The sequence below is a fragment of the Callospermophilus lateralis genome, chromosome 7, assembly GCF_048772815.1.
Source record: "Callospermophilus lateralis isolate mCalLat2 chromosome 7, mCalLat2.hap1, whole genome shotgun sequence".
NCBI lineage: Eukaryota > Metazoa > Chordata > Mammalia > Rodentia > Sciuridae > Callospermophilus > Callospermophilus lateralis.
Window position 1 is genome coordinate 125018302 of NC_135311.1, and position 25793 is coordinate 125044094.

The 25793-nt window shown below is 44.7% G+C and overlaps 2 protein-coding genes across 2 annotated transcripts in view; one reads left to right on the forward strand and one right to left on the reverse strand.

Moving 5' to 3' along the window:
• Positions 1 to 25793, reverse strand: part of Wdtc1 (WD and tetratricopeptide repeats 1) — a 176328-nt gene that overhangs the window by 96339 nt on the left and 54196 nt on the right. The window lies entirely within an intron of this gene.
• Positions 12647 to 25793, forward strand: part of Slc9a1 (solute carrier family 9 member A1) — a 56899-nt gene continuing 43752 nt past the window's right edge. Inside the window, exon 1 of the mRNA XM_076863161.2 lies at positions 12647 to 13740. Coding sequence (XP_076719276.1) covers positions 13404 to 13740 — 337 coding nt within the window. The 5' untranslated portion in view covers positions 12647 to 13403. The remainder of the gene's footprint in view (positions 13741 to 25793) is intronic.

The following is a 25793-nucleotide window of genomic DNA, read 5'->3' on the forward strand; positions in this document are numbered from 1 at the left end:
TGACCCAGGATCTCCTATATGCAGGACAAGTGCTCTACCACTGAATTATACCCTCAGTTCTATTTTTAATTTTTTAAATAATTTCATTTGTTTTATTTTCATGTAGTGCTGAGGATTGAACCCATTGCCTCACTCATGCCAGGCAAGCGCTCTACCCTTGAACTACAGCTCCAAGTCTTTATTTTTTGTAATGGGATTTTTTTGTTTGTTTGTTTGGGTTGTTTTTTGGTATAGGGGATTGAAGCCAGGGGCACTTTTATCACTGAGCTACATATCCCTGGCCCTTTTCATTTTTTATTTTGAGACAGGGTCTAAGCTGCCCAGACTGGTCTGGAACTCATGATCTTCTTGCCTTGGCCTCGAATAGCTGAAATTGCAGGCAAACACCTCAAAACCTGGGTGCAAAGGATTCTTATTATGTAGCTCCTGGCCTCAAGGAATCCATTCATCTGCCTCAACTTCCCCCACAGCTGGAACTATGGACATGTGCCACTGCACCTGACTTGAAGGGCCCTAATAACCAATAACAGGGACCTTTCCAGTTGTTTGCTTTCAACAAAGTTGCAAGAGGTTCTAATTGTTGTCATTAAAAACTAGTTTATGCAGGCACAGTGGTGCATACCTGTAATTCCAGTGGCTTTGGAGTCTGAGGCAGGAGAATCACAAATTTGAAGTCAGCTTCAGCAAATTAGTAAGACCCTAAACAACTTAGTGAAACCCATCTCAAAATAAAACATAACTGGGGTGTAGTTCAGTGGAAAAGCACCCCTGAATTCAATCTCCAGTACAAATAATAATAATAATAATCCAACAACAACAAAAACCAACTAGTTTTTACCTGGTAATGTAGCTTGCTGGTAGGATGTTTGCCTGTTATGTGTGAGGCTCTGGGGATCAAGCACTGAAAACAAACAAAAAGTAGAAAACCACACATACAAAAAAAAACTTCTGGTGATAGATCGCTATGTGTTTTTTGGCTTGTAACCCAGAAAGAATTCAAATAACTAAGTGATGCTACTGTAACAAAGTTCCCTAAATTCTCTCTATTTAGGTAAACATGTTTCCCAGTGATTGTATCTATAAAATGAAAATAGAGAGAATTGATGCTGAGTCCAGGATCATTAGAGAAAGAAGTAATGTTTATCCACAAATACATAAATTAATTTTAAAAAGTTTCATTGATATGTCCACTTCTTCCCTCAAAAAGATGTATTTTCAATATCATTTACTCTTAGTTTTATAATTACTTATCAAAAGTTATATTTTATGTTGTTTTGATCAATTTTGTACTATTATGATAATAATTGTGAGTCATACTTCAATCCAGAAGTACATTTTAGAAACATGGAATCTTTGAGTCAGAGGAAACTTAAAATTATTTAAATTTCAAGAATTTTTAAATCATAATTTTATACATAAATTTCTGTTGAAGTATGAATAAGGTGATGCATATCAAATTTTCAAGTGTCAACATATTACATCAGGATTGCATTCTGTGAGAGGAATCAAAATGTAGCTATACATTCAAAAAGAAAAATAATGATTTTTCACAGGCATTTTTGCCTGTGAAAGTGGAACTTGTTTCAGTACCTTCTTTAATGAATGATAGTGGGTATCAAATCACAATGGTCCTTAGATTCAGTGGAGTGATGGGACAATTTTATTTAAAATATTAATATTCACAATATGTTAGGTAGTATGTCCTTTGCAATGATTTATTGTGTGTGTGTATGCTCTATCATTGTGCTGCATTCCCAGCCCTTTTTACTTTTTATTTTGAGACAAGATCTCATTAAGTTACCCAGGCAGGCTTTGAACTTGTGATCTCTTGCCTCAACCTACCCAGTAGTAGTTGGTGTTACTACATGTGTGCCTCCATGTTCAGCTGACTTTTTAAAAAAGTATATTTATTTTTTAGGTGTAGATGGGCACAACACAATGCCTTTATTTTTATGTGGTGCTGAGGGTCGAACCTGGGTCCAGCCCGCGCTAGGCAAGTGCTCTACCACTGAGCCACAATCCCCACCCCCTCAGCTGACTTCTTTTTTTTTTTTTTTTTCTGGGAAACTCCCAGCTTCCAGCATGCTAGCCAAGTTCTCTACCACTGATTTACATCCCCATCCCTGGTAGATGAACATTTTAGTTTTTTATTTAGAAATGTGCCAGAGATCCTGCATGTGTCCCCAGAGGTCCATTTTCTGTCCTTTACTCTGCCTCTCTCCCCGGCCAGATGAATTGGATGGTGGTCATCAATAGCTCCTCTGTCCCCTGGCTTTGGTTTGGGTTTGGCCAATGGGGAGTTCTAGCAGGAGAGCAGAGGGAAGGATGAGATTGAAGTCAAGAACTATTCCTTTGGTTTCTGCCCTGTGACATTGACTCAGGTTGGCCTTGGCCATGGATCAGAAGTTAGTGCCCCTTTGTTTGGTATCAGGAATTGAACCCAGGGGAAGTCAACCATGGAGCCACATCCCCTTTTTGTTTTTTATTTTGAGATAGGGTCTCACTAAATTGCTTAGGGCCTTGCTAATTTGCTGAGGTTGGCTTTGAACGTAGGATCCTCCTGCCTCAGCCTCCTGAGCCACTGGAATTACAGGTGTGGGACACCACACCTGGCTCAGAGCCCCTCTTAAGAGGCCCTTTACATCCAGTGTGCTAATAGCCTGGCCATAGCCATTTATAGCTTCCTGTATGATCCTTTGTGATCTTCTTAGTCCTCTTAGTTCAAATTAGTTCTCCCACGAATTGTCTTTTTTTTTTTCTTTCTGCACTCTGCAGATCGAATCCAGGACCTTATGCATGCTAGGCAAGTGCTCTATACCCACAGCCTGAATTGTCTTGAGTCATTTGTATCTTCTTGCAATCCTCACAGACATGGTGGGTGTGGTGCAGAGTTTTACAGTTCTTCAGGAGCACAAGAACAAAATACCTGAAGACCACCGATCCAGAATATGGCCTCATTCATTCATGTACTGCATTCATTTATTTACATTGGCTGTATTGAGCTTGGTGCTCCATTAAAGACAAACTAGATGGGGTCCCTCTTCTTCAGTAACAACAGCCGACTTGGTGAGACAGATACACAATTAAACAAAGCTCTATAATAGAGAGCAATACGTGCTTTAATAAAAATTTGGACAGCTGGGTACCATGGTGCACACCTTTAATCTCAATAACTCTGGAGGTTGAGGCAGGAAGATGGCAAGTTAGAGATGAACCTGGGCTATTTATTTATTTGTTTATTTATTTATTTATTTTTGGCTTGCTTGAATCTTTTTTTTAATCTATGACAGCAAAATGCATTATAATTCTTATTACACATATAGAGCGCAATTTTTCATATCTCTGGTTGTATATCAAAGTATATTCACACCAATTTGTGTCTTCATAATGATCATCACATTCCACCAACATTTATAACCCCATGCCCACTCCCTTCCTCTTCCAACCCTCTGCCATATCTAGAGTTTGCTTGTTCCTCCCATGCTCCCTCTCCCTGTCCCACTATGGATCAGCCTCCTTTTATCAAAGAAAACATTCGACATTTGGTTTTTTGGGATTGGCTAACTTCACTTAGCATTATCTTCTCTAATTCCATCCATTTAGCTGCAAATTCCATGATTTTATTCTTTTTTATTGCTGAGTAATATTCCATTGTGTTTATATGCCACATTTTTTTTTATCCATTCATCTATTGAAAGGCATCTGGGTTGGTTCCACAGGTTAGCTATTGTGAATTGTGCTGCTATAAACATTGATGTGGCTGTGTCCCTGTAGTATGCTGTTTTTAAGTTCTTTGGGTATAGACTGAGGAGAGGGATAGCTGGGTCAAATGGTTCCATTCCCAATTTTCCAAGAAATCTCCATACTGCTTTCCATACTGGCTGCAGCACCAGTTTGCGGTGAACCTGGGCAATTTAGAGAGGCCCTATTTAAAAAATAAAAATTAAAAAAATAAAAACAACCTTGGGTTCAATCCTCAGTGCTGAAAAAAAAATTTTGGGGGGACCATTTGTGCAAACACTGTGTGAAGAACAACTAATTCCACCTGGGGCCTCAGCAATGGCTTCACAGAGGAGGTTTCCTTCCATTTATGATGTTAAAGTAAGAAGGAACTGGGCAAGGCAGTACACACCTCTAATCCCAATGACTTGGGAGGCTGAATCAGGAGGATTGCAAGTTAGAGGCTAGCCTCGTAATTTAGTGAGATTGTGTCTCAAAAATAAAACAAAAAGGGTTGGGGATGTGGTTTAGTGGCAAAATGTCCTTGGGTTCAGTCGAAGGAAGAAAGAAAGGAAGGAAGGAAGGAAGACAAGTAGGAGCTTGCCTGTAAGCAAAAGGGAGGAAGGACATTTGGCATTTGAGGCAAAGAGGGTACATGAATATGTCATGAGAATTGGTGGTTATTAGGAGATAAATGAGTCATGGCTGGGTGTTCAAAAGATAGTTCCAAAAGCACAAATAATAAAGGAAACAATATTTAAACATGACTAAATTAAAATTTAAAACTGATAGATGATACAAGACATTATAAACAAAATTTTTAAAATTTAAATGACTCCCTGGGAGAAGATAATTGGGACTGATATATTAATAACATCTAGAAATCACTAAGAACTAAGGACAAGCAAACAAGTTGAAACACAGGCAAAAGACTGAGTAGGCAATTCCTGTAAGAAGAATGCCCTGCAGCCAAAATCACGAAGAGGTGTTCAGCATCATTGGTAACCAGGGAAATGAAATTAAAATAATTAGACATTTCCCACGAACAGAGTACAGAAAGGGAAAAAGTAGTTACAGCGGAGAAACTTGGAGATTCTCTGTGAATAAACAAGCAATCAAGTTAACATCACTGATGATAAGTCACGAGGGCAGTGCGTACCCCTGCCATGTGAGGAGGAGGGTCTTTACCTCTGTGGGATCCTTCCCCAAGTCTCACAACCCCAGTCAGGTCAGGAGGAAACTTTCAGGCAACCCATGTTGACCAACATTCTGCAAAATACCCAATAATTCTTTTTATCAAGAGTATCCCTGACTATAAAAAGGACTGTCATAGGAGCAAGGAAGGGCAGAAATTGTCACAGACCACAGGAGACTAAGAAGAACGAGAACTAATCCTGGATGGGATCCTGGAACAGAAAAAAAAAAGGAAATCAGTGCAATTTGAAGACAGTTTGCCAATGTTAACTTTTTTTTTTTTTTTTTTGGCACCAGGTATTGAAACCAAGGATGTTTAACCACTGAGCCACATCCCCAGTCCTTTTTTAGTTTTTCTTTTGAGACAGAGTCTTGCCGAGTTGCTCAGGGACTCACTAAAGTGCTGGAGCTGGCCTTGAACTTGTGATCCTTCCCCTTCAGTCTGAGTAAATATGTTTGGCCTGAGTAAGTGGGAAGATGGAGGGACTTTTTATTGGATGGGAAGGCAGTGGGAGAAACAGGTTTGTGAGGGAGTGGGAAGGTCTGCAGTTCAGTTTTGGAAATACTGAGTTTTAGGTGGTCTGTTAAACAACCAGGTAGAGATGTTGACTGTTCAGTTGGACATAAGAGTCTGGAGTTGAAATCAGAGAACTGGGCTAGAGATGTGTATCTGTGAGCTGTCCTCATGTGGATGCTGTTTGAAATCATGAGAAAAGATGAGGTCACCGAGAAATGAATGTAGACAGAGCAGGGAGAAGGTTGGGATCAAGCCCTGGGTGGCCCAAAATTTAGAGTTGTGCTTGGGGAGGAGGAAGAGCAAGAGGAAGATTCAGTCAGGGGACACAGAGAAGGAACACAGAGAGGTGAGAGTAAAACCAGGAGGGTTGCCAGGGTCTAGTAAGCTACCTGAAGAAAGTATTTTTAATAAGCACCTGACCAAGTGTGTCCCAAGGTTGCTGATAAAGGAAGAAAGGGACTGGTATGGTTTGAGTGTCCCACAAGGCTTCAAGCATTGAAGTTTAACCACTGTTGTGTGGCATTAGGAGAGTGGAACTTAATATCACTGTGTCATTTAGAGGTGGGGTCTTGAAAAGTGATAAGGATGAGATCAGTTCATCAAGGTGAAATCCCCAGGACCAAATCCTGGTGACTTTATAAAAGCGGGGAGAAAGATCACATGTTATAATCTTTTGCTATGTGCCACCTTGGGACCCTACCAACCAGAAAGCCATCATTGGATAAGATGCCTACAGAATTGTGAGCCAGAATGAACCTCTTTTCTTTTTAATTAAGCAGTCTGACTCCATTATTTCATTATAGTGACGAAAAGCTGACAAAAAAGAGGACCAAGTTACCATTTGATTGAACAAAATGGAGGTCATTGGTGATGTCAGAGAGCCATGTAGATATAGATATTGGGGTGAAAGCCCGGTCAGACCATTCAAGAGAATCGGAGGAGGCAAATTTTAAGTTGTGGGCCTTGCTAGAGAAGGATGTGGGTGAAGAGATGTGTGTTAAAGTGTCAAACTGATACATAACACTCATGAAAGAGGTTGCCTGGGGGGGTTGGAGGAAAGGAGAGAAAATGTCACTGATGGTTCAAAGGATTTTAAATTTCAGTAAAACAGCACTAACATTTGTCAAACACAAAAGGAAAACATACTGAAAGCAAATATAATAGCTGATAATTCTGAAGGTTGAAGATTTGGGTGTTTATTATAATATCTTTATTCTTTGAAAGTTTCTTATAAGTAATTAGGAAAAAGTTTGTAGGCCAAAAGGTGTGCAAGATTTAAAGCCATGCCAGGGGTGGGGTGCACACCTTTACTCAGGGGATAGTAAAGAGTCCCTAAGTTCAATTTCTAGTATTGAAAAAAAAAAAAAAGTTTTCCTGGAGGGTGGGGTAGGGGTGGGAATGATTACAAGTTCATTTTAATGGTGTAGGCCAGAGATTTCCAAAGTGTGGATTACAAATTGTCTGCATCAGAATCTTTTTGGGGTACTTAATAAAAGTGCAGGTTCTGGATCTGTCTCCTCAGAACATTAAATCCTAACCTCTCCAGCTGGGTGAGGTGGGGTACACTGGAAATCCCTAGCAACTTGGGAAGCGGAGGCAGGAGGATTGCAAGTTCAAAGCCAGCCTCAGCAATTTAGCAAGATCTGTCTCAAAATAAAAATTAAAAAGGGCTGGGGATGTAGCTCAGTAGTAGAATGCCCCTGAGTTCAAACCCTAGCACCTAGTACCACAAAAATAAATAAATAAGTAAATTATACCATATGTGAGAAACATATATAATAACATATATGATGTTGTTGGTTTTTTTTGTTTGTTTGTTTTGGTACTGGGGACTGAATCCAGGGCTGGTTAACCACTGAACCACACACCCAGCCCTTTCTATTTTTTATTTTCAGACAGGGCCTTGCTCAGTTTACCAGGCTGGCCTCAAACTTGCAGTCCTCCTGCCTCAGCCTTCTTAGGATTTGAGATTATGGCCCACACCACCACACCTGGCTGGTCTTGAAGGAGGAAGGGAGTAAGCTTCCTTCTTAGCTCTCTACGGTACACTGTTCTAGGCAGAAGGAATAGCAAGTGTTAAGACCCTGGAGCAGAAATGTGTTTGACAAATGTCTGAGAACTAGCACAGAGGCAGAAGCGATTTGGCTGGAACCCAGTGAGTGAAGGGGAGATTGGTAAAAGACCTTGTGGGCCTGTGACATTATGACAAAAGAAAGAAGGAAATGAACTCAGTTACTGGGCGCTGACTGTGTGCCAGAAACTGTGCTTGATATACGTTGACCTTTATTTTTCTTTTAAATGTTTTTTTAAGTTTTAGATAGACACAATATCTTTGTTCTATTTATTTATTTACTTACTTATTTATATACATATGGTGCTGAGAATTGAACCCAGTGCCTCACACATGCTAGACAAGCATTCTACCACTGAGCCACAACCCCAGCCCAATATTTCATTTATTTTTATGTGGTGCTGAGAATGGAACCCAGTTCCTCACACTGAGCCCCAGCCCCAGCCCTGTACATTGACCTTTTAATCCTCCTGGTAAACTTACAAGGCTGGTAGCATGACCCCACCCACTTTAAAAAAAAATAATTTTCTAGTTGTAGATGGTCACAGTACCTTTATTTTGCTTATTAATTTTTATTTGGTGCTGAGGATAGAACCCAGTTCCTCACACGTGCAAGGCAAGTGTTCTACCACTGAGCCACAACCCCAGCACCCCACCCACTTTTTTATACCTGAACAAACTGAGGGACAGAAATCAGACAAGATGTGCCCATGATGCACAGTTATTAAGTGACCAAGTTGGGAAATGGGATATGGCTCAGCCCTAGACTCCTTGCCTAGCATATGCAAGTCCCTGGGTTCAAGTCCCAGCTGTTGGAATTTTTTTAAAAAAATGTATGACCTAGTGGATCCTTTCTCAGTGCCATGCATTATTGGGCATACATCTATTGATATCATAGCTATAGCAATTCCATAAAATTCTTGGTCCTTTTAGTGAAATGTTACCAAGGGAAAAAAATAGACCCTGTAGCTTTTCTTGCTTCTAATTGACTTTTAAAATCACTAATTTTGGAGGATGCATGACAAGGCAATACATTATTAGTCTCCCACTAACTTAGCTGCAGACACCCCTCTGACGTATGGGTTATGACAACAGTTGTCTAGGTTACTCTTCAGGGACCTGCAGGCTGCTTTTGTTGAAAACATTGACTCTTTTTTTTTTTTTTTTCCCTGTGGTGCTTGAACCCAGGGCCTTGTGCATGTGAGGCAAGCACTCTACCAACTGAGCTATATCCCCAGCTCCAAAAACATTGACCCTTCACTTGGGCCTGCAGATGTCCAGTGGCTGACTGGAATGGGATGGGGAGACTTGGCCTCTCTGTCTTGCTATTGTGTCTGTCTCCTTTGTTGCCTTAACCTTTGGGTCAGATTCTACTCAGCACTGCACATACACATGTTTATTTATTTGAGATATGTTTTGTCCAAAACTATAATATAGGGTTAACTTGACCTAGACTTGACAACTGTCCCCACCCCAACCTCCTGCCCCCCACTTAAAGGTTAAAGACACTTATCAGCCATTATGATCAGAAACACCAGGCCATGATAGGAATGACAAGTGGTGGCACCCAAATTCCTGGAAGGGCTCCACCTAGTCCCCTTTACCAACCTTCTCCCTCTTCCTTATCATTCCTCTCTTATGTCTGGAATCCTTCAACTCCCTGGAATTGGGAAGCTGATTTGTGAGCAAAGCTCCTTCTTCTCCATTTCTTGGCTACTTGTCTCTTGGACATTGATTTTTCCATGGGAATGAGCCTCTGAACCTGGGTTTAGTAACAAAAGAACTCAATGAGGGGCTTAGGGGACAGACATGACCTATTTAGGGGTTGATGGTGCCCAGGGCTAGGAATCCTGAGGCTGTCCTAGATCCCAGCAGGAGGAAGAATCTGCAGAGACATGGCCTCTCCGAGTCAAGAACAGTGTGGGCATGGAATGGTTTAAAAGTAAGACTATGCTTGGCTAGGCACGGTGGTGCATGTCTAATTCCAGCCAGCCTCAGCAACTTAGTGAGACCCTGTCTCAAAATAAAAAAACAAAATGGGATGAGGATGTGGCTCAATGGTTAAGTACCTCTGGGTTCAATCTCCAGTACCAAAATAAATAAATAAATAAATAATGTGAGGATATGCTTAAAAAGGTCACAAATATTGCAGCGATTTTGTTACTTATTTTATTTTGGTGCCAGGGATCAAACCCAGGGCTCCATGCATGCTAGGCAAGTATTCTACCCTTGGTTACATTCCCAGTCTCCTGTGTATTTTAATTGACTACTTTAAACAATGTAATTCATTTAACATAAACAGTACACAACAATATAATTTACTTCAAAGTGTTAAATTCCGCTGGGTGCAGTGGTGCATGCCTATAATCCCAGAGATTTGGGAGGCTGAGGCAGAAGGATTGCAAATTGGAGATCAGCTTCAGCAACTCAAAGAAACTCTCAGCAACTTAACCTGTCTCAAAATAAAATAAATAAATAAATAAAAAGGACTGGGGATGTAGCTCAGTGATAAATTGCCCCTGGGTTAAATCCCCAATACCTCACCCCTACAAAAAAGTATGCAATCCAGGCCCTCCATACTTGCAAATAAAGGTAATGATGGCAAATATTCCTGGAGCTTGCTGGATGCTGCTCAAAAGCGATTGCGTGTTCATTGGTTAATACCTTCACCACAGCATCACCAGTTGGTACTACTGCTGCCCCCCATTATGAAGAAAGAAACTATGGAACAGAGACTGATTTACTCTGCATTTAGGGAGTTGTGGTGCTGGAATTTGAACCCAGATAATGTGCTTAATATGTCTTTATTAGGCAGCCCCTTCCTCCACCCTGGGGATAGGCCTTAGCCACAGGTTATCTCAGGTGGTTTCTCTCAAGAACCATTTCCTGGTATTATCATATTTTTATAACCTTCTCCAGACCATGGATCTCAAGGGTGACATTTCCTTGTTCTCTGGGGATCTGCACCTCCCAGGCTGGCCCCCAAGCACTCAATGAGGACTGGAGTGCAAGAGAGCCAAGAGACTGGATGATAAGAGTGCACCAATGAAAATCACCCCCAGACTGGAAAGGACTGCAGGTCTCAGGGTTCTGGCCCCAGGGCACCTCTGGAAAGTCCTTTTATTATCGCTCCCTTTCCCTCTCCTCTTTATTCTAACCTGAACCTGTGGTGTTTTGAAAGAACAGTGGACTCAGACATTAGAGGCCTAGATCAGCTTCCTAATTGCTGTGTGACCTTGGGAAAATGGCTTTGGGTCTCTGAGTCTTGGTTTTTCATTTGTAGAATGGGGATGAGAATCATCACTACTATACACTGACCCCTGACTATGCAACAGGATTTGGATCATTGATAAACCTGGTTGAACGGTTGTAAACTATCAAAGGCCGAACAATTTTGAGGCAATATTGTTGTTGTTGTTGTTCTTCTTCTTCTTGTTTTGGTACTGGGGATTGAGATCAGAGGTACTTAACCATTGAGCCACATCCCCAGCCCTTTATTTATTTATTTATTTATTTATTTATAGACAGGGCCTTACTAAGTTGCTGAGACTGGCTTTGAACTTGTGATCTTCCTGCCTCAGTCTCCAGTGCCACTGGAATTATAGGCATGCACCACCATGCTCAGCAATATTGTCATTATTCTGATCCTTGAACTAAACATTACTCCTCTCTTTGGTTACTTCCATTATAGCTGACATTTTTTCATCTGCTCCCATACGACACATCTACGCTTGGCTTTCTTTGAATATGTTTCCTGCTTGTTGTCATCTTCCAGATGGTTGAAACTATGTCTGAAAAATGTGAGGTACAGAGAACCCAGTCTAATGTGCTTACCACCATCTCACTCTACTGTTATTTTAATATACCTTTGTGTGGAAGGATAACATAGCTAGAGAAAAGTGCGCTATGAGTGCTCCATGAGTTATCACAAAACAACTACCTCTGTAACCTTGGTAACCCAGTAAAGAAATTGAACGTTATCAACTCAGAAGCCCTTGCTGTGTCCACATTGTGCCCTGGCCCAGTCATTATTGCCTCATGTCTTATCTTTTGTGTTGCTAGAATCCAGCACAAACCCTGGCTAAGAAGCCCAGAATATATTCATTAAACTGCACTGAGCCCCTCTGAGATTACTCTGTGATCTTGAGCTAGTGACTTTGACTTTCTTTCTTTTTTATTTTATTTTTTTTGTATTTGTGTATGGACAGCATGCCTTTATTTTATTTGTTTATTTTTATGCAGTGCTAAGGATGGAACCAAGTGCCTCAAACATGTCAGGCAAGCACTCTGCCACTGAGCTACAGCCCCAGCCCCATTTAGATTCTCTTTACCTTAATTACTCTCCTATAATAGAGGACAGCAATTCAGTTATTTCAAAACTTCTCACCCTAGTTGTATATTAGAAATTTTGAAAAAAATTCACATGCTGGGCACCACGGTGGAACAATTGAACTTAAATCTCCCAAGGTAGATCCCAGGTAATTAATGGTATTTGGTAGTGTGTGTGTGTGTGTGTGTGTGTGTGTGTGTGTGTGTGTGTTTACTGGGAATTGAACCCAGGCGTGCTCTACCTTTGATCACATCTCCATCCCTTTTTATTTACTTATTTTGAGACAGGGCCTCACTAAATTGATGAGGCTGGCGTTCAATTTGCAATCTTCCTGCCTTGGTCATCTGAGTGGCTGGGTTTACAGATGTGTGCCACCACTCCTGGCTAGTAATGGTATTTTTTTTAAAAAGGCTTTCCAATGATTCCACCGTTTCAGCAGTATGTCCTTAACAGGTTAGAAAGCTGTGAAATAGACCTAAATAACTTGCTCAAGGTCACATGGTAACTAGATACATAAGATAATGTATCCTTCACAGTGTCATTGGGAAGCCTTTATAAGACTGCGGATGTAGATGTGAAAGATCTGTATAAACAGAACGGAATTTTGCCCCTGTTAGAATTTGTGGGTTCTGAACTTTTTTTTTTTTTTCCCATCTGACTTGGCTTCCTCTTCCTACGTGATGCTTTCTCCCTCGGCGACAGGGGCCGCTGCGCCGAGCCGGCGCTGACAGGTCCCTCTAGCCCGCGCGCCGGCTGCTCGCTGGTGCCTATAAATTGCAGCGCCCGGCTTAGCCAGGCATCAGTCCACTGCCGCCGGGGCTGAGGTCGGGGCTGGAGCTGGAGCCAGCCGTGGAAGAACTGCAACTGGGCCGGGGCGGAGCGCAGCGACTCGCCGGGGTCGCAAGGAGGGGCGTGTTGCTGCTGGCCCACAGCGAGCCCACCCCAGCCCGCGCCGAGGCACCTTCCCGCCAGGCCGCCTGCCTCCTCCTTCCGCCTCCCTCCATTTCCCCCGGAATCTCAGCCCGGCGCTCCAGGACCCCGGCCCTCCCCTGGGTGGAGAAGCTCCGGCCGCTTTCCCGCTTCACTCTTTTTCTCGCGGGCTGGGCTTCCAGCCCTCTGTCTCCTTTCCCTGGTCTCCCCCATTTCCTCCTCTTCCTTTAGCTCAGGTTCCCTACCTTTTCCTCTAGTCTCAGCGCCTCAGTCACTTTCCTTAGCCAAAGGTCCCCAGTTCCTTTCCTCTTCCTTTCCCTTGCCCGGGGTCCAGCCTATCCTGTCCCTTCCTTATTCCCTAGGGTGCAGTCCCTCCCATTCCCCTCTCCCTGGCCCGGAGTTCCAGACCTTTTGGTCTTCTGTGGTCCCTTCTGGGTCCTTGTCCCTCTTCCCACAGTTCGGAGTCCAGTTGCAAACCCCGCCTCGCTCCACCCTCAAGAAGACTGCCTCCACGAAAATACTTCTCTAAAACATGAACTTTTCCTAGAGACTGCTCCAGTCTCTTTCCTCCCTGCAACCCATGCTCCAGGTCTTATTCTCACTTTCCTAAGGATTGAGGCCTTCTGGGCTGAGGGAGCAGCATGATGCTTTGGTGGTCTGGTTTCTGGGGACCCTCTTCACTTCGGATCTTCCCCTCCTTGCTGGTGGCGGTGGCCTTGGTGGGGCTACTACCTGTTCTCAGGAGCCATGCCAGCACCATCGGAGGGTCTGAGCCACCACAGGAACGCTCAATTGGGGATGTCACCACTGCCCCACCAGAGGCACCCCATCCAGAGAGCCGCCCTGTTAACCATTCTGTCACCGAACATGGCCTGAAGCCGCGAAAGGCCTTTCCAGTCCTGGGCATTGACTACCCACATGTTCGCACACCCTTCGAGATCTCTCTGTGGATTCTGCTGGCCTGCCTCATGAAGATAGGTAAGTCCAATTTGCTTGATGCTACTGTCATTTTCACTGCCACCAGACAACTGAGTTTCTTGCCCCATCTCTTACCATTTGAGGCTGCCCAGGATTTACAGGTCTGAACTACTCCTATAAAGCAGGAGCCTGCACCCTGCCATCTTGGTTTTTCTCAAACTCCAGCTCTGTGGCCTCTGTTCTGAGGCCTGTCAAGATTGGAACCTCCATTGTGAATGGGAGAGGATTCAAGGATGGGACACTTTTGATACTAGGTATCTTCAGCAAGGCTTCCAGACCTGGCAGGTCTCCTCTGAATAAGTCAGACCCAGAGCCAGGCATCCAGCTATGTGTGAGACATAGAGAAGTGTCTTCTAGCAAGTGACACTTTTTGCTCTGTCAACAGCATCCAGTACAATTTATTACCTGCTTCACTGTAGGGTGTCCCAGGATGGAGTATATTTCTACTTGGCCTATCTGAGGAGTTTGGGTATAGCAGAGACCTGGGTGCAAGGAACATAAGGGGTTCCCATAGTCTCCCCTTCCTTGATCCCCAGGATGTTATCTGATAGTTTCTGGTGGCAGCAATGCCATCCTTTATACAGTTAATGAGAATTTCTGAAGGCTGTTTGGGGGTGGTAAGAGTGGAGGAGGTCGAAGCTTGGTCTGATCCCAGCTTACCCCAGGTTGGTATCTGGTTCTGCTCAAGGTGCTGCCTGGGCTGATATTGACCACTTATTTATAGGAGAGGCATAGGGAGAAGGGTTAGGGGTGTTCTGATCTGAAGAGACTATGAAAGGTCCCTCCTGGAGAATTGGGCTCACTGCCCAGCTTGAGCACCCTGTTCTGCTGGGTGATTGGTGGAACTCCCCAGAGCCTGCGTAGCCCAGAAATTCCTGGAAGAGGTGTCTAGGGGGGCTTTGCAAGCTGCCTTTGCAAGCTGCCTTTGCTTCTTCAGCCCACCCCCAGGTAGCTGTGGAAGACATGAGGTCCTGGGACTCTGCTCCCCTCTTTGCCTGATTTTTATTGGGCTTGGGGAGTTTTGAGACTTGGCAGGAAGCCTCCCAGCTATCCCAAGGACATGCAGGAGCTGAGAGCTGATGCCAGGCTGGTGTGAGGCAGGCTCTGGGACGTGCTGCAGGAATGAACTGGTGCCTCTGTTTTGATAGATCCAGGAGCTGGCTTCCTGGTGCAGGGCTTTGGTGCTGAGCCAGTCACAGTGGTGGGGCCTGGTCATGGAGCTGGGCCATCAGCACCTATACTCTGATGGTAGCCAGCTTCCTGGAAAAAAATCAAGGACTGGACAAGGGGAACCATGTGTACTGATTCTGACATAAATTCATGACCTTGAAGAGCATGGGCCTTTTTCTGCAGGATTCACTTGTGCAGTGGTCATGAATCTTAACTGCTGTTTGAACATATCAATTGAGGCATTAAACCTTGTGTCTGAATTTGTTGTAAGACACTAAAGTGACCATGGTATGTCATTTGCTTGTGTGAGACCAGGAAGAGACCTCACAAATGCTATCTATAAATTGTTTCCTCCCTCTAATTCCGTCACCTTCCAACTACACCTGGCATTGTATGGGGCATTAGGGACTGGCACTTACACTGAGGGTTTCATTGCCTGCTGCTGGGACAACAGTATGACCACACAGATTACACTCTAGGCAGTCTGAAGTTTCTGCCTGCAGTCCTGACGTGGCTTGACCTAATAGGGTCAGGCTGGGTCTGGCCTGCTTTGTCACCACCAGAGTGCTGGGCCCTGGACTCTGGGCAGCTGGAGAGCAGAGATGGTGCTGTGGCAAGGATATCAGTCTTGAAGTCCGGAAACCCAGCTTCTCATCCATCCTCCCTTTGTGACCTTGGGCCAGTCATGCTTCCACACCAGGCAGTTGATCTTTATGGCCCTTTCTAGACCTGACATTTCTACCATTCCCCTCACTGTGAAATCCTGGTAAAGTCACTTAACCTTGGGCCTCAGTTTTCCCATTGTAAAATGAGGAGGGTGGGTATGATCTCCTTTGCAGTTCCAAAAGTCTGTGTCTTTGGCTTGGAATGCATTTTTTCCCCCCTGCCTCTGAAAATAAGAGCACTAGCATCTGGCCATCTGGGGAAGAGAATAGAGGGAAAGGTGGCCAGAAGATCTGAAGGGTTCCTGTTCAGACCCCCAACTCTTTTTTTCCCCCTTTACCATTGTATTGTAGAATTAAGGTTAGAGTTGAGGTTGCATTGTAGAATTCAGCTACCACTTTGCCACTTATGCTGTCTGAGCCTCAGTTTCCCCATGCATAAAATGGGAAATAAAGGCTGGGGGTGTAGCTCAGTGATAGAGCACTTGCCTAGCATGTCCAAGGCCCTGGGTTCCATCTGCAGCACCCCCCCCCCCAAAAAAAAAGGAAATAATGCTGTCTAGCTATAGTGCTACTGATGTGATGATGACATTAATTAATCCACATAAAACTGACTTTGTACACACAGGGAGGGCTCAGTGAGCAGCAGCTGCCCCTTGTAATATTTTAACCACGTAAGGCAGACATGACCCTGCCTTTTACAGTCTTCCTGCAAGGCAAGAGGATCACAAATCTCTTAATCCTAGGTTGCCACTGGATTTTCTTCCTTAAGGTTTCAAGGTTTGGGGTGTGTCCAGCTGACTATTCTTTCCTTTAAGCTGTCTTCCAGAGCTGGCCCTGGGAAGAGGGGAGATGGTACCAACTGCCTTGGGGAATAGGACTAGTGGGCTGACGCCATGCTCTCTGCACTGTCAGATACCTGGGAGCTTATTTCAGGGTCTTACCTATTCTCTATTCTCTCAACACCCCAGCGTGGGCAGGAGTTAGGTTGAAGTCCTCATTCTGTCAGCTTTGGCAGCTGCCTCCCTTGCAAGGTACCCCTCCTTTAAGAATGGAAAGTGCTGTGTGCAGTTTTCCTTCCTATCCTAATCTCAGAGCAGAGCCTCAAGGAGCCTTCTTGCAGAGGCTGGTGTGGGAGGGGCAGGGTCAGAGCTGCCATTCTAGAGTAATAGATGCCTATGGATTCTCTACTAACTTGGACTCAAGGGGTGACATTAGGCAAATCATTTCCTTCTTTGGGCCTTTTTAAAAAATCTCTAGGATAGTCAGGGATTCTTGTCTTTTCTTGATGGGGAGGGGCTGGTGGCACAAGGGAGATTTAGAGTATAGGGAGAAGTGTGAGAAAGTCCCTAAGCCTTAAGGGTAGGGCCATTCTCCACCTGCTTCCCATACTGAGGTTTGGCTCCTGCATGAATTCCGCTTTGTCCCAGTTCACCTGACTCCTAGGCAGTGCTGTTCTGAGGGAAAGCCTCACCCAGCTCACCACTGGCAGCACCCACTATGTTGTTTGTCCATATTCCTGACCTGGAACTCCTGGCAGAGGCCCAGAAGCCCATAAAGCAGGTATTCATCTTGTCTTCTGAACAGGGACAAAAAAGGCTTCTTTTGTCCCTTTATATCTTATAGCATTTTTGGTTTTGGTCTTTGTAAAATATATGCTGCCATTTCCTCCTTAGAAAAAGTCTGTGCACAGGGGAAATAAGGTCATTGTTGCCCACTTCACATGCACAGATATCAGGTCCAGCAACTGGTTTCCAGTAAAAATGAGGCTAGAGCTTGCCTCTCCCACTTCGAAAAAAGAGAGAGGAAGAAACAGCTTGAAGGTCACCTTGAAGTTGTTCAAGAAGTCCAGCAACTGTAATCCCAGCAACTTGGCAGGCTGAGGCAGGAAGATGCTGAGTTCAAGGCCAGCAGCAGAAATTTAGCAAGACCCTGCCTCAAGTGGTAAAGCACCACTGTATTTAATCTCCAGTACAAACAAAACAAAACCCAGACAAGACTCAGTACAAAGGAAGAGGCATCTTTTTTCTCTTTGGGAAAACAACTGCCTGGCTGCAAGGTGGTGGGAGGGATGGGCTGGGCTGTAGCTCAGTGGAAGAGCATTTGCCTAGCATGTGTGAGGCACTGGGTTTGATTCTCAGCACCACATAAATAAATAAAATAAAGATCCATCAACAACTAAAAAACAAACAAACAAAAAAAGATGGTGGGAGGGAGATCAGCTGAGGCTTGGGTTCAGGCAGGATGCATGTCTTCAGGAGTACTGGGGCACCTGGAGAGCCTTGCTTGGTCAGATGGCCTGGACTTCATTCAGCAGAGCACCTGTGAGGTTTGCCTTTCCTCTGTCTCAGCCAGCCCAGCTTATCCAGGTCTGGTATAAAGGGAAGATGTGGTCAGAAACCCTGGGCTGTCTACCCCTGCCACTGTCTCTTGGTGACTGTGGACTGGGGGGTTCATGCACATCATTTCTTGAATTAGTGAGGTGAAGGTGCTGTTTCCACTTTCTAAGACTGAGGTGGAGGTTGCCTAGTTCACTATAGTGACTTTCACAAGCTTCCTTCCTGTGTTAATTAACTTTCTGTCACCATATCAAAATAACTGAGATAATCAACTTATAAAGAGAAAAGTTTTGACTTTAACTCATGGTTTTGGAGGTTCCAATACATGATTGGTTGGCCTTGTTGCTTTCGGCCTGTGGTGAGGCAGCACATCGTGGCATGAATACTGCCTACCTCATAGTCAAGAAGGAAAAACGGGGACTGGGGATATAGCTCAGTTGGTAGAGTGCCTGCCTCGTATGGCACAAGGCCCTGGATTTAATCCCCAGCACCACCAAAAAAAAAAAAAGGAGAAGAGGACTAGGTGTGGTGGTGCACTCCTATAATGCCAGTAGCTTAGGAGACTGAGGCAGGGGGATCGCAAGTTTGAGGGCAGCCTCAGCAATTTGGCAAGGCCCTAAGCAACTTAATGGGACTATCTCAAAATAAAAAATAAAAACGTGCTGAGGGTGCTGGGGATGTGGCTCAAGTGGTAGCGCGCTCGCCTGGCATGCGTGCGGCCCGGGTTTGATCCTTAGCACCACATACTAGATGTTGTGTCTGCTGAAAACCAAAAAATAAATATTAAAATTCTCTCTCTCTCTCTCTCTCTCTCTTTAAAAACAACAACAACAACAACAACAAAAACGTGCTGAAGATCCTCAGTACCCAAAAAAAAAAAAAAAAAAAAGGAAATGAGGGCAGAGGTCCCACAGTCCCCCTTCAAGGCACACTCCCAGTGACCTAAAGATCCCCACTAGGCCCTATACTTTCTTAAAGTTTCCACGGCATCCCAATATCACTACTCTGGGACCTTTAACACATGGCCCCTTAGGGGACATTTAAGATTCAAACTACAGCAGTCCCCTTTGGGGAGGTCTTGCCAGCCCACTGTAGCCTGCAGCAATTGCTTTCCCTTTCTCCTCCGAACCCTTCTCCCTTATTGTTTATCCACAGCTTTGGCATTAGGCCTAGCCTGTCCTGTGACATCTCCTCCGTTGGGGGTGGGGGTTGTTTTTAATAATAATTACCATTTATTGAGTATCTGCAGAGTAGTGTCAGGCTCTTTGTAAGAGTAATCTCATTTAATTCCTACTAAAATTCTAGGAGATAAAGGCTCTCTCTGTTTGGCAGATGAGGAAACAGCTCAGGGGTTAACTTCAGTGATGCTAAACTGCTGTTTATTTTCTGTTCGAGTATTGGCACAGCCTCCTGGAGGGGTGCAGCTGCGGCCTGCCTCTCACATTGCTCTCAGCAGATGTACATGGCCCTGTGCCGAGTGGTACCCAGCCCAAAGCACCTGCACTTGGGGACTGTAGGGCTCCCTCTATGGTGTGGGCAGATGTCCACAGTGGGAACTCTCTCCCTGCCTGAGAAAGCTATAGGTGTTTTGCACCTGGCTTTGGGCCTGTCCTCTGTCACTGAATTTGTTGTGGATATGCACAAATCATGTGGTCAGGTTCTTGATGAAGACCCTCCCTGCTACCTTTCTGCTGGTAGCCTCTTAGCTGTCTAACCAGTGCTTTTTTCTTCCCTTCTTAGGCAGGGAAGTCATAAAGCTGTGTGTATGTATTGAAGAGGGGGGGAATCTTATGACTATGACCTCTTATCCCTAAGCAGGAACTGTACTGGGCTGCTCTTGGTTACCCTCAGGGCCCAGCAGGATCCCCTGAGAGGGAGCCTTTGTGTTGGGAGCAGGTGGCACAACTTTCTTTAGTCCTACAAGGCAGGAGGAGTAGCCATTCCCATTAGTGCTGTAATTTGTTTCCAAAACCCTTGCGTGTACAGGATTTAATTTTTTTTTTAACATCTCAGGAATCAGTCTTGGACTGTGACCTGCTTGATATCACTTAGCAAGTAACTTGCAAAAGACACAATCCCTAGATATTTCACCTAAGGCCTTATCCTTTTTCCTCCCTGGCTAACATGCTGGGTTATTGTAAGGATTTAGGGGGCCGGGCATAGTGGCTCCTGCCTGTAATCTCAGTTACTCAGGAGGCTGAGTCAGGAGGATGGCAATTGTTTGAAGACAGTCTGGGCAATTTAGTGAGACCCTGTCTCAAAATAAGAAATAAGGGGCTGGGGTTGTGGCTCAGTGGTAGAGCACTCTCCTAGCACAGGTGAGGCCCTGGGTTTGATCCTCAGCACCATATAAAAATAAATAAATTAATTAAAGATATTGTATCCAACAATAACTAAAAAATAAATATTAAAAAAATAAGAAATAAAAAGGATTGGGAATATAACTAACTTTGTGGTAGAGTGCTCCTGGTTTCAATCCCCAACACTACACACAAAAAGAAAAAAAAACAAAAAAAGGGAGGAATCCAGGGGAACCAGAGATCCAAAGGGGCCTTTTTTTTTTTTTTTTTGGTACCAGGGATTGAACCCAAGGGTGCTTAACCACTGAGCCACAACTCCAGCCCCTTTTATTTCTTATTTTGCGACAGGATCTTACTAAGTTGCTTACAGCCTTGCTAAGTTGCAGAGGCTAGCTTTGAACTTGCCATTCTCTTGTCTCAGCTTCCTGAGCTGCTGAGGAAGCACTCTGGTTCACTCTCTTCTCTTCCTTCTCTTCTCTTCTCTTCTCTTCTCTTTCTCTCTCTCTCTCTCTCTCTCTCTCTCTCCCTCTCCCTCTCCCTCTCCCTCTCCCTCTCCCTCTCCCTCTCCCTCTCTCTCCCTCTCTCTCTCCCTCTCCCTCTCCCTCTCCCTCTCCCTCTCCCTCTCCCTCTCCCTCTCCCTCTCTCTCCCTCTCTCTCCCTCTTTCTCCCTCTCTCCCTCTCTCCCTCTCTCCCTCTCTCCTTCCTTCCTTCCTTCCTTCCTTCCTTCCAGTGGATTGGACTCAGAAATACTTTGCCTCTGACCTATATCCCTAGCTCTCATTTTTTATTTTGAGACAGAGTCTCACCAAGTTATTTATGGCCTAAGTTGCTGAGGTTGGCCTTGAACTTGGGATTCTTCTGCCTTGGCCTCCCAGGTTGCTGATATTATAGGCATGCACCCAGCCCAGGGGAACTTTGAAGAAAGTATATGACCAGACATACCCACATTGGTAGCCTGTTTCTCCTGTGGGAGGAAAGAACTGAAGGGGTTGGGTGGTCTGGAGTCCTGGCTGGATCAGCAGCAAGTGCACTGCATTTTTGTGAAGGAGTGTGGGGGCTGCAGTCACATGGAACAGTCATTCTCATAGCCCTTGTTTGTGAAACAGGAGACTTTATAAGTGGAGGGCTTTTACTTTCCCTCCACGTGTTGTAGGCTTTCCAGAAGAGACAGGAGATGCAGGGAAGTAAGTTACAGTGAAAAACTTTCTAAATGGAAATGGGGAGTTTGGAGGGGGTGAGAAGCAAGGGATCTGACTTTTTTTTTTTTTTTTTTTTTTTTGGTACCAGGGTTTGAATCCAGAGGCTTTAACCACTGAGCCACATCCCCAGCCACCCCCACCCTTAAATTTTTTTTTTTTTTTTTCTTAGAGACATGGTCTCTCTGAGTTGCTTGGGGCCTCTCTAAGTTGCTGAGGCTGGCTTTGAACTTGTGATCCTCCTGCCACAGCCTCCCAAGTTGCTGGAATTACAGCCTTGTGCCACCGTGCCCTTTTTTTTTTTTTTTTTTTTGTGGTGCTAGGGCTTGAACCCTGGGCCTTGTATATGCTAAGCCTGTGCTTTACCACTGAGCTACACCTCTAGCCCTGATCTTAGCTCTTTGCTGCCCTGCTGTGTGATCTTAGGCAAGATATAACTTCTCTGAGCTCCTCTCTCCTAATTTGTAATATTTTTGTTAAGTATTTGCTTAAGAAAAAAAAGTTTTTGAGACAGCCTTGCTATGTTGCCCAGGCTGATGTCAAACTCCTGTGCTCAGGTGATCTATCTTACCATCTCAGCCTCCCAACTAGCTGAGACTACAGGTGCATGCAGCCTCGCCCAGCTTGTTAAATATTTGTTAATTACATTAGCTACCATTTATTGAGCTGTTTCAGAGATTGTGTCAGGTACTTGCACAGCTAGAAAATATTGGGGTTTAAGTCCAGATATGTCTGACTTTGGAGCCCATGTTCTTTTTATCGTAATGCCCTGACTTCAAGAGCCTTTCAGTATAGAAATTTAATTTTTCCTGTAATCATTCTAGAGGCTTGCAGGTTTGGCCGTTTTCTGTTGATTGCTTCTTGGATTTGGGGAAAAAAATTGTGACCTACTCCAAGTCCCACAGTGAAGAAATTTTCTATCTCAGAAGTAATGGAGGCTGGGGATGTGGCTTAAGCGGTAGTGCGCTCGCCTGGCATGCACGGGGCACTGGGTTCAATCCTTAGCACCACATAAAAAATAAAATAAAGATGCTGTGTCCACCGAAAACTAAAGAATGAAAAAAAAAAGTAGTGGTATTCCTGAACACACAGGAGTGACAGGGACGTGGAACTAAGGGCCTCAGGCTGCTTCCGGAATGCAGCCTGTGCACAGCTGGATGGCCTGCCTCCTTCCCCCCTCCTCCCGTTACCTGCCTTTGCCACTCTCCCCCTTTCCTTCTGAGGCAGGCAGAGAAGCCACGCTCAGCAAAGCTGAGACCTAGGTTATTCCTGAGTCATCCATCGCCTGTGTGGGCCGCTTCTCGCAATGCTCACTCCCCCTGCAAATGTCTGAGTCAGACGTGTCTCCCCAAGGTTGTCTGCACACACCGCACTGGGCCAAACCGTCTCTTTAGATGCCAATAAACATCAACTGATACTTTAAGGCAGCCCGTGATTATATGTGGGTATTTTTAATCTTATGGGCTAATCTAATTTTAACTGAACTAAGTTTTGGGTTGGGTCTGGGTCAGTGGGCTGTCCCCATTCCCTAGAATCATGCTGCTTTCATTTCCTTTCACCTAAAGCTCATCCAACATGCAGGACCAGTTTCGGGGGTTATTAGACCCTAGACCTGAACCATGAATTCTAATACAATATGCTACAAATCTGGAGTTTCCCAGATTATTGCAGCAAGATCTTTTTGCAACAGTATGTCCTTAAGTAGCTCTGACAATGATTCAGGGTGAGAGAGGTTTTTTTTCCTTCCTAGGCTCTTGGAGGATTCTTACCTGTAAGATGGACTGGGCCTTCCACACAGTTCTGAGCCTTTTTGAAATCAGGGCACTGAAGACAGATGGGTGACATCACAGCTGTGAGGCGAATCCCACAAATTCACCAAAACAATAATAGCTAATACTTACACAGCACTTGCTGTGGGCCAGGTAAAGCTCAGGAAGACCCTGTCTTTGTGCTGGCCAACTGGGACCAAACTGCCAAGAAGCAGGTTCAAAGAATCATGGCAGCTGTAATCAGCAAACAAGCATTAGCGTGTGGCCACTGGGAACTAAGAAGAGTGAAACCCAGGTCCTGCTCAGTAGGAGCTTCCAGTCAGTTTAGGACCATACAAGAAGGGACAAGTTGAGACAAGTGCTGAGGGCTGGGCTGACTCCTGGCAGAGGCAAAGTTCAGAGGGAGCCAGCAGTGCTTGAGGGGTGGGGTATTAAGAGAAAGGCCTCTTGTAGGAGTTGGCACTTGAGCAGGGTCTAGAAGGAGGGAAAGAATTGGATAAACAGGCTACACGTAGTATCTGATTCCATAAGAATGCGAACCCCTTGAAGACAGAGCCTTTGTGTTCACTTTCTGCATTTTTAAAAATTGTTGTTGGTTTTTTTTCTTCCTTTTTTTGAGGGTTTGGGGATGGAACCCCAGGACCTTGACCATGCTAGGCAAGCACTCTACCACTGACCTACATCCCCAGCCCTGTTTGTTCACTTTCTTATCTGTGTACGGCACAGAGCAAGGGCACTGCAAATATTTAGGAAGTGAATGAAGGAAGAAACACAGGACTGATGTCCATGTGGACATAGGGTCCATGCAGAGATTGGGACACAGAGAAAAACCAGGTCAACTGCTCTGAGAGGAGGGAGAAAAGGGGTCCAGGGGCTCTCTGGCGCCAGGCTGACTTCCAGGCCAGGGAGTTTAACCAAAAGTGACAGTCATAGAATGATGCTTTAGGTGTTAACTGATGTCTAAGTGGTGCTGCGGTGGCCACCTCCCTCCTGGGCCTGGCTCTAATGGAGGGTCTTTAAGGGCATCCTCTTTGGGCTGGGTGGGGTCCCTCTAGGAAGTTCTGTTTGGTTTGCCCTCCATCTGTGTAAGTAAAAGTGAGATACCAGAACTTCCTTAGGGAGCTGCTGAGAGGCCTAATTGAATTAAGCTCTTCCTGAGAAGTTTCCTCAAGCCATAAACTGCACTGTGACCATGAATTAATGAGACCAATGCCCATAAACAGTATAAGAAGACAGTCTTGTTAATTTATAGTTGTTCCTAGACAGGTTTACTAATGGCTTACCTTTGTTTGGGGGGCTGGGGATTAAACCCAGGGGCACTTAACCATTGAGCCACATACCTAATCCTTTTTATTTTTAATTTTGGGACAGGGTCTTGCTAAGTTGCTTTGGGCCTTGCTAAATTGCTAAGGCCAGCTTTGTTATTTCTTTTTTTTTCAAAGAGAGAGTGAGAGAGGAGAGAGAGAGAGAGAGAGAATTTTTTAATATTTATTTTTTAGTTATCGGCGGACACAACATCTTTGTTTGTACATGGTGCTGAGAATCGAACCCGGGCCGCACGCATGCCAGGCAAGCGCGCTACCGCTTGAGCCACATTCCCAGCCCGCTAAGGCCAGCTTTGAACTGCAATCCTCCTGTCTCAGCCTCCTGAATCACTGGGATTATAGGTGTGCGACACTGTGCCCAGCTTTGTGTTTGTGTTTTTGTGTGTAATCAGTGGACTAGAGCCAGAATCTATATAGTAGATTTTTATTTGTTCATTTGTTTGTTTTGAGGAACCCAGGGGCCCTCTACCACTGAGCTATATCCCCAGCTCTTTTTAATATTTATTTTGAGACAGAGTCTCACTAAATTGCCCAGGCTGGCCTCGAACTTGTGATCCTCCTACCTCAGCCTCTGAGTTTCTGAGATTATAGGTGTGCACCACCGTGCCTGGCTGGTAGATTTATTTTTATATGAATAAATAAAACATGTAAAATAGAACAGCAGAGTAAAACCCAGCAATAGTATAGAGGAGAATTAAAGTGAAAAGTAAGTCTTCCTCTTGACCTTCCTGACTGTCCCCTCTATCATACTCCCTAGATGTTACCACTTTTAACTGTCTTGTACATCTTTTTAGGTATTCCCCATGCATATTTGAACATGTGAGTGTGTGTTCTTGGGGGCAATTTTTTTTAAAATATTTATTTTTTAGTTGTAGTGAGACACAATACCTTTTTATTTTATTTATTTTTATGTGGTGCTGAGGATCGAACCCAGGGCCTCTCATATGGTAAGCAAGCTCTCTATTCCTGAGCCACAACCCTAGCCCCAAATTTGGTTTTTATAAAGCTACTTGGTAAAGAGCTCTAGGCTGGGAATTAAGGACCTGGGACCTAGTCCTGGATCCTCCTCTTTCCTTCATTGGACTGTGGTCAGTTATTTTGCCTCCTGGATCTTAGTTTCCCTGTCTATTGATTTCACTGCAGAAAGCTCTGGGGGCTTTCCAGCAGGAAGGCCTGTCAGTTTAGGGGAGCCCCTGCTCTGGTGGGGCCTGAGCAGACTGTGAGACACTGGAGGGAAATTCCACAGCCTCATCCTTTGAGGTTAGGCCAAGGCCATCATGGAGTCCTGGCTT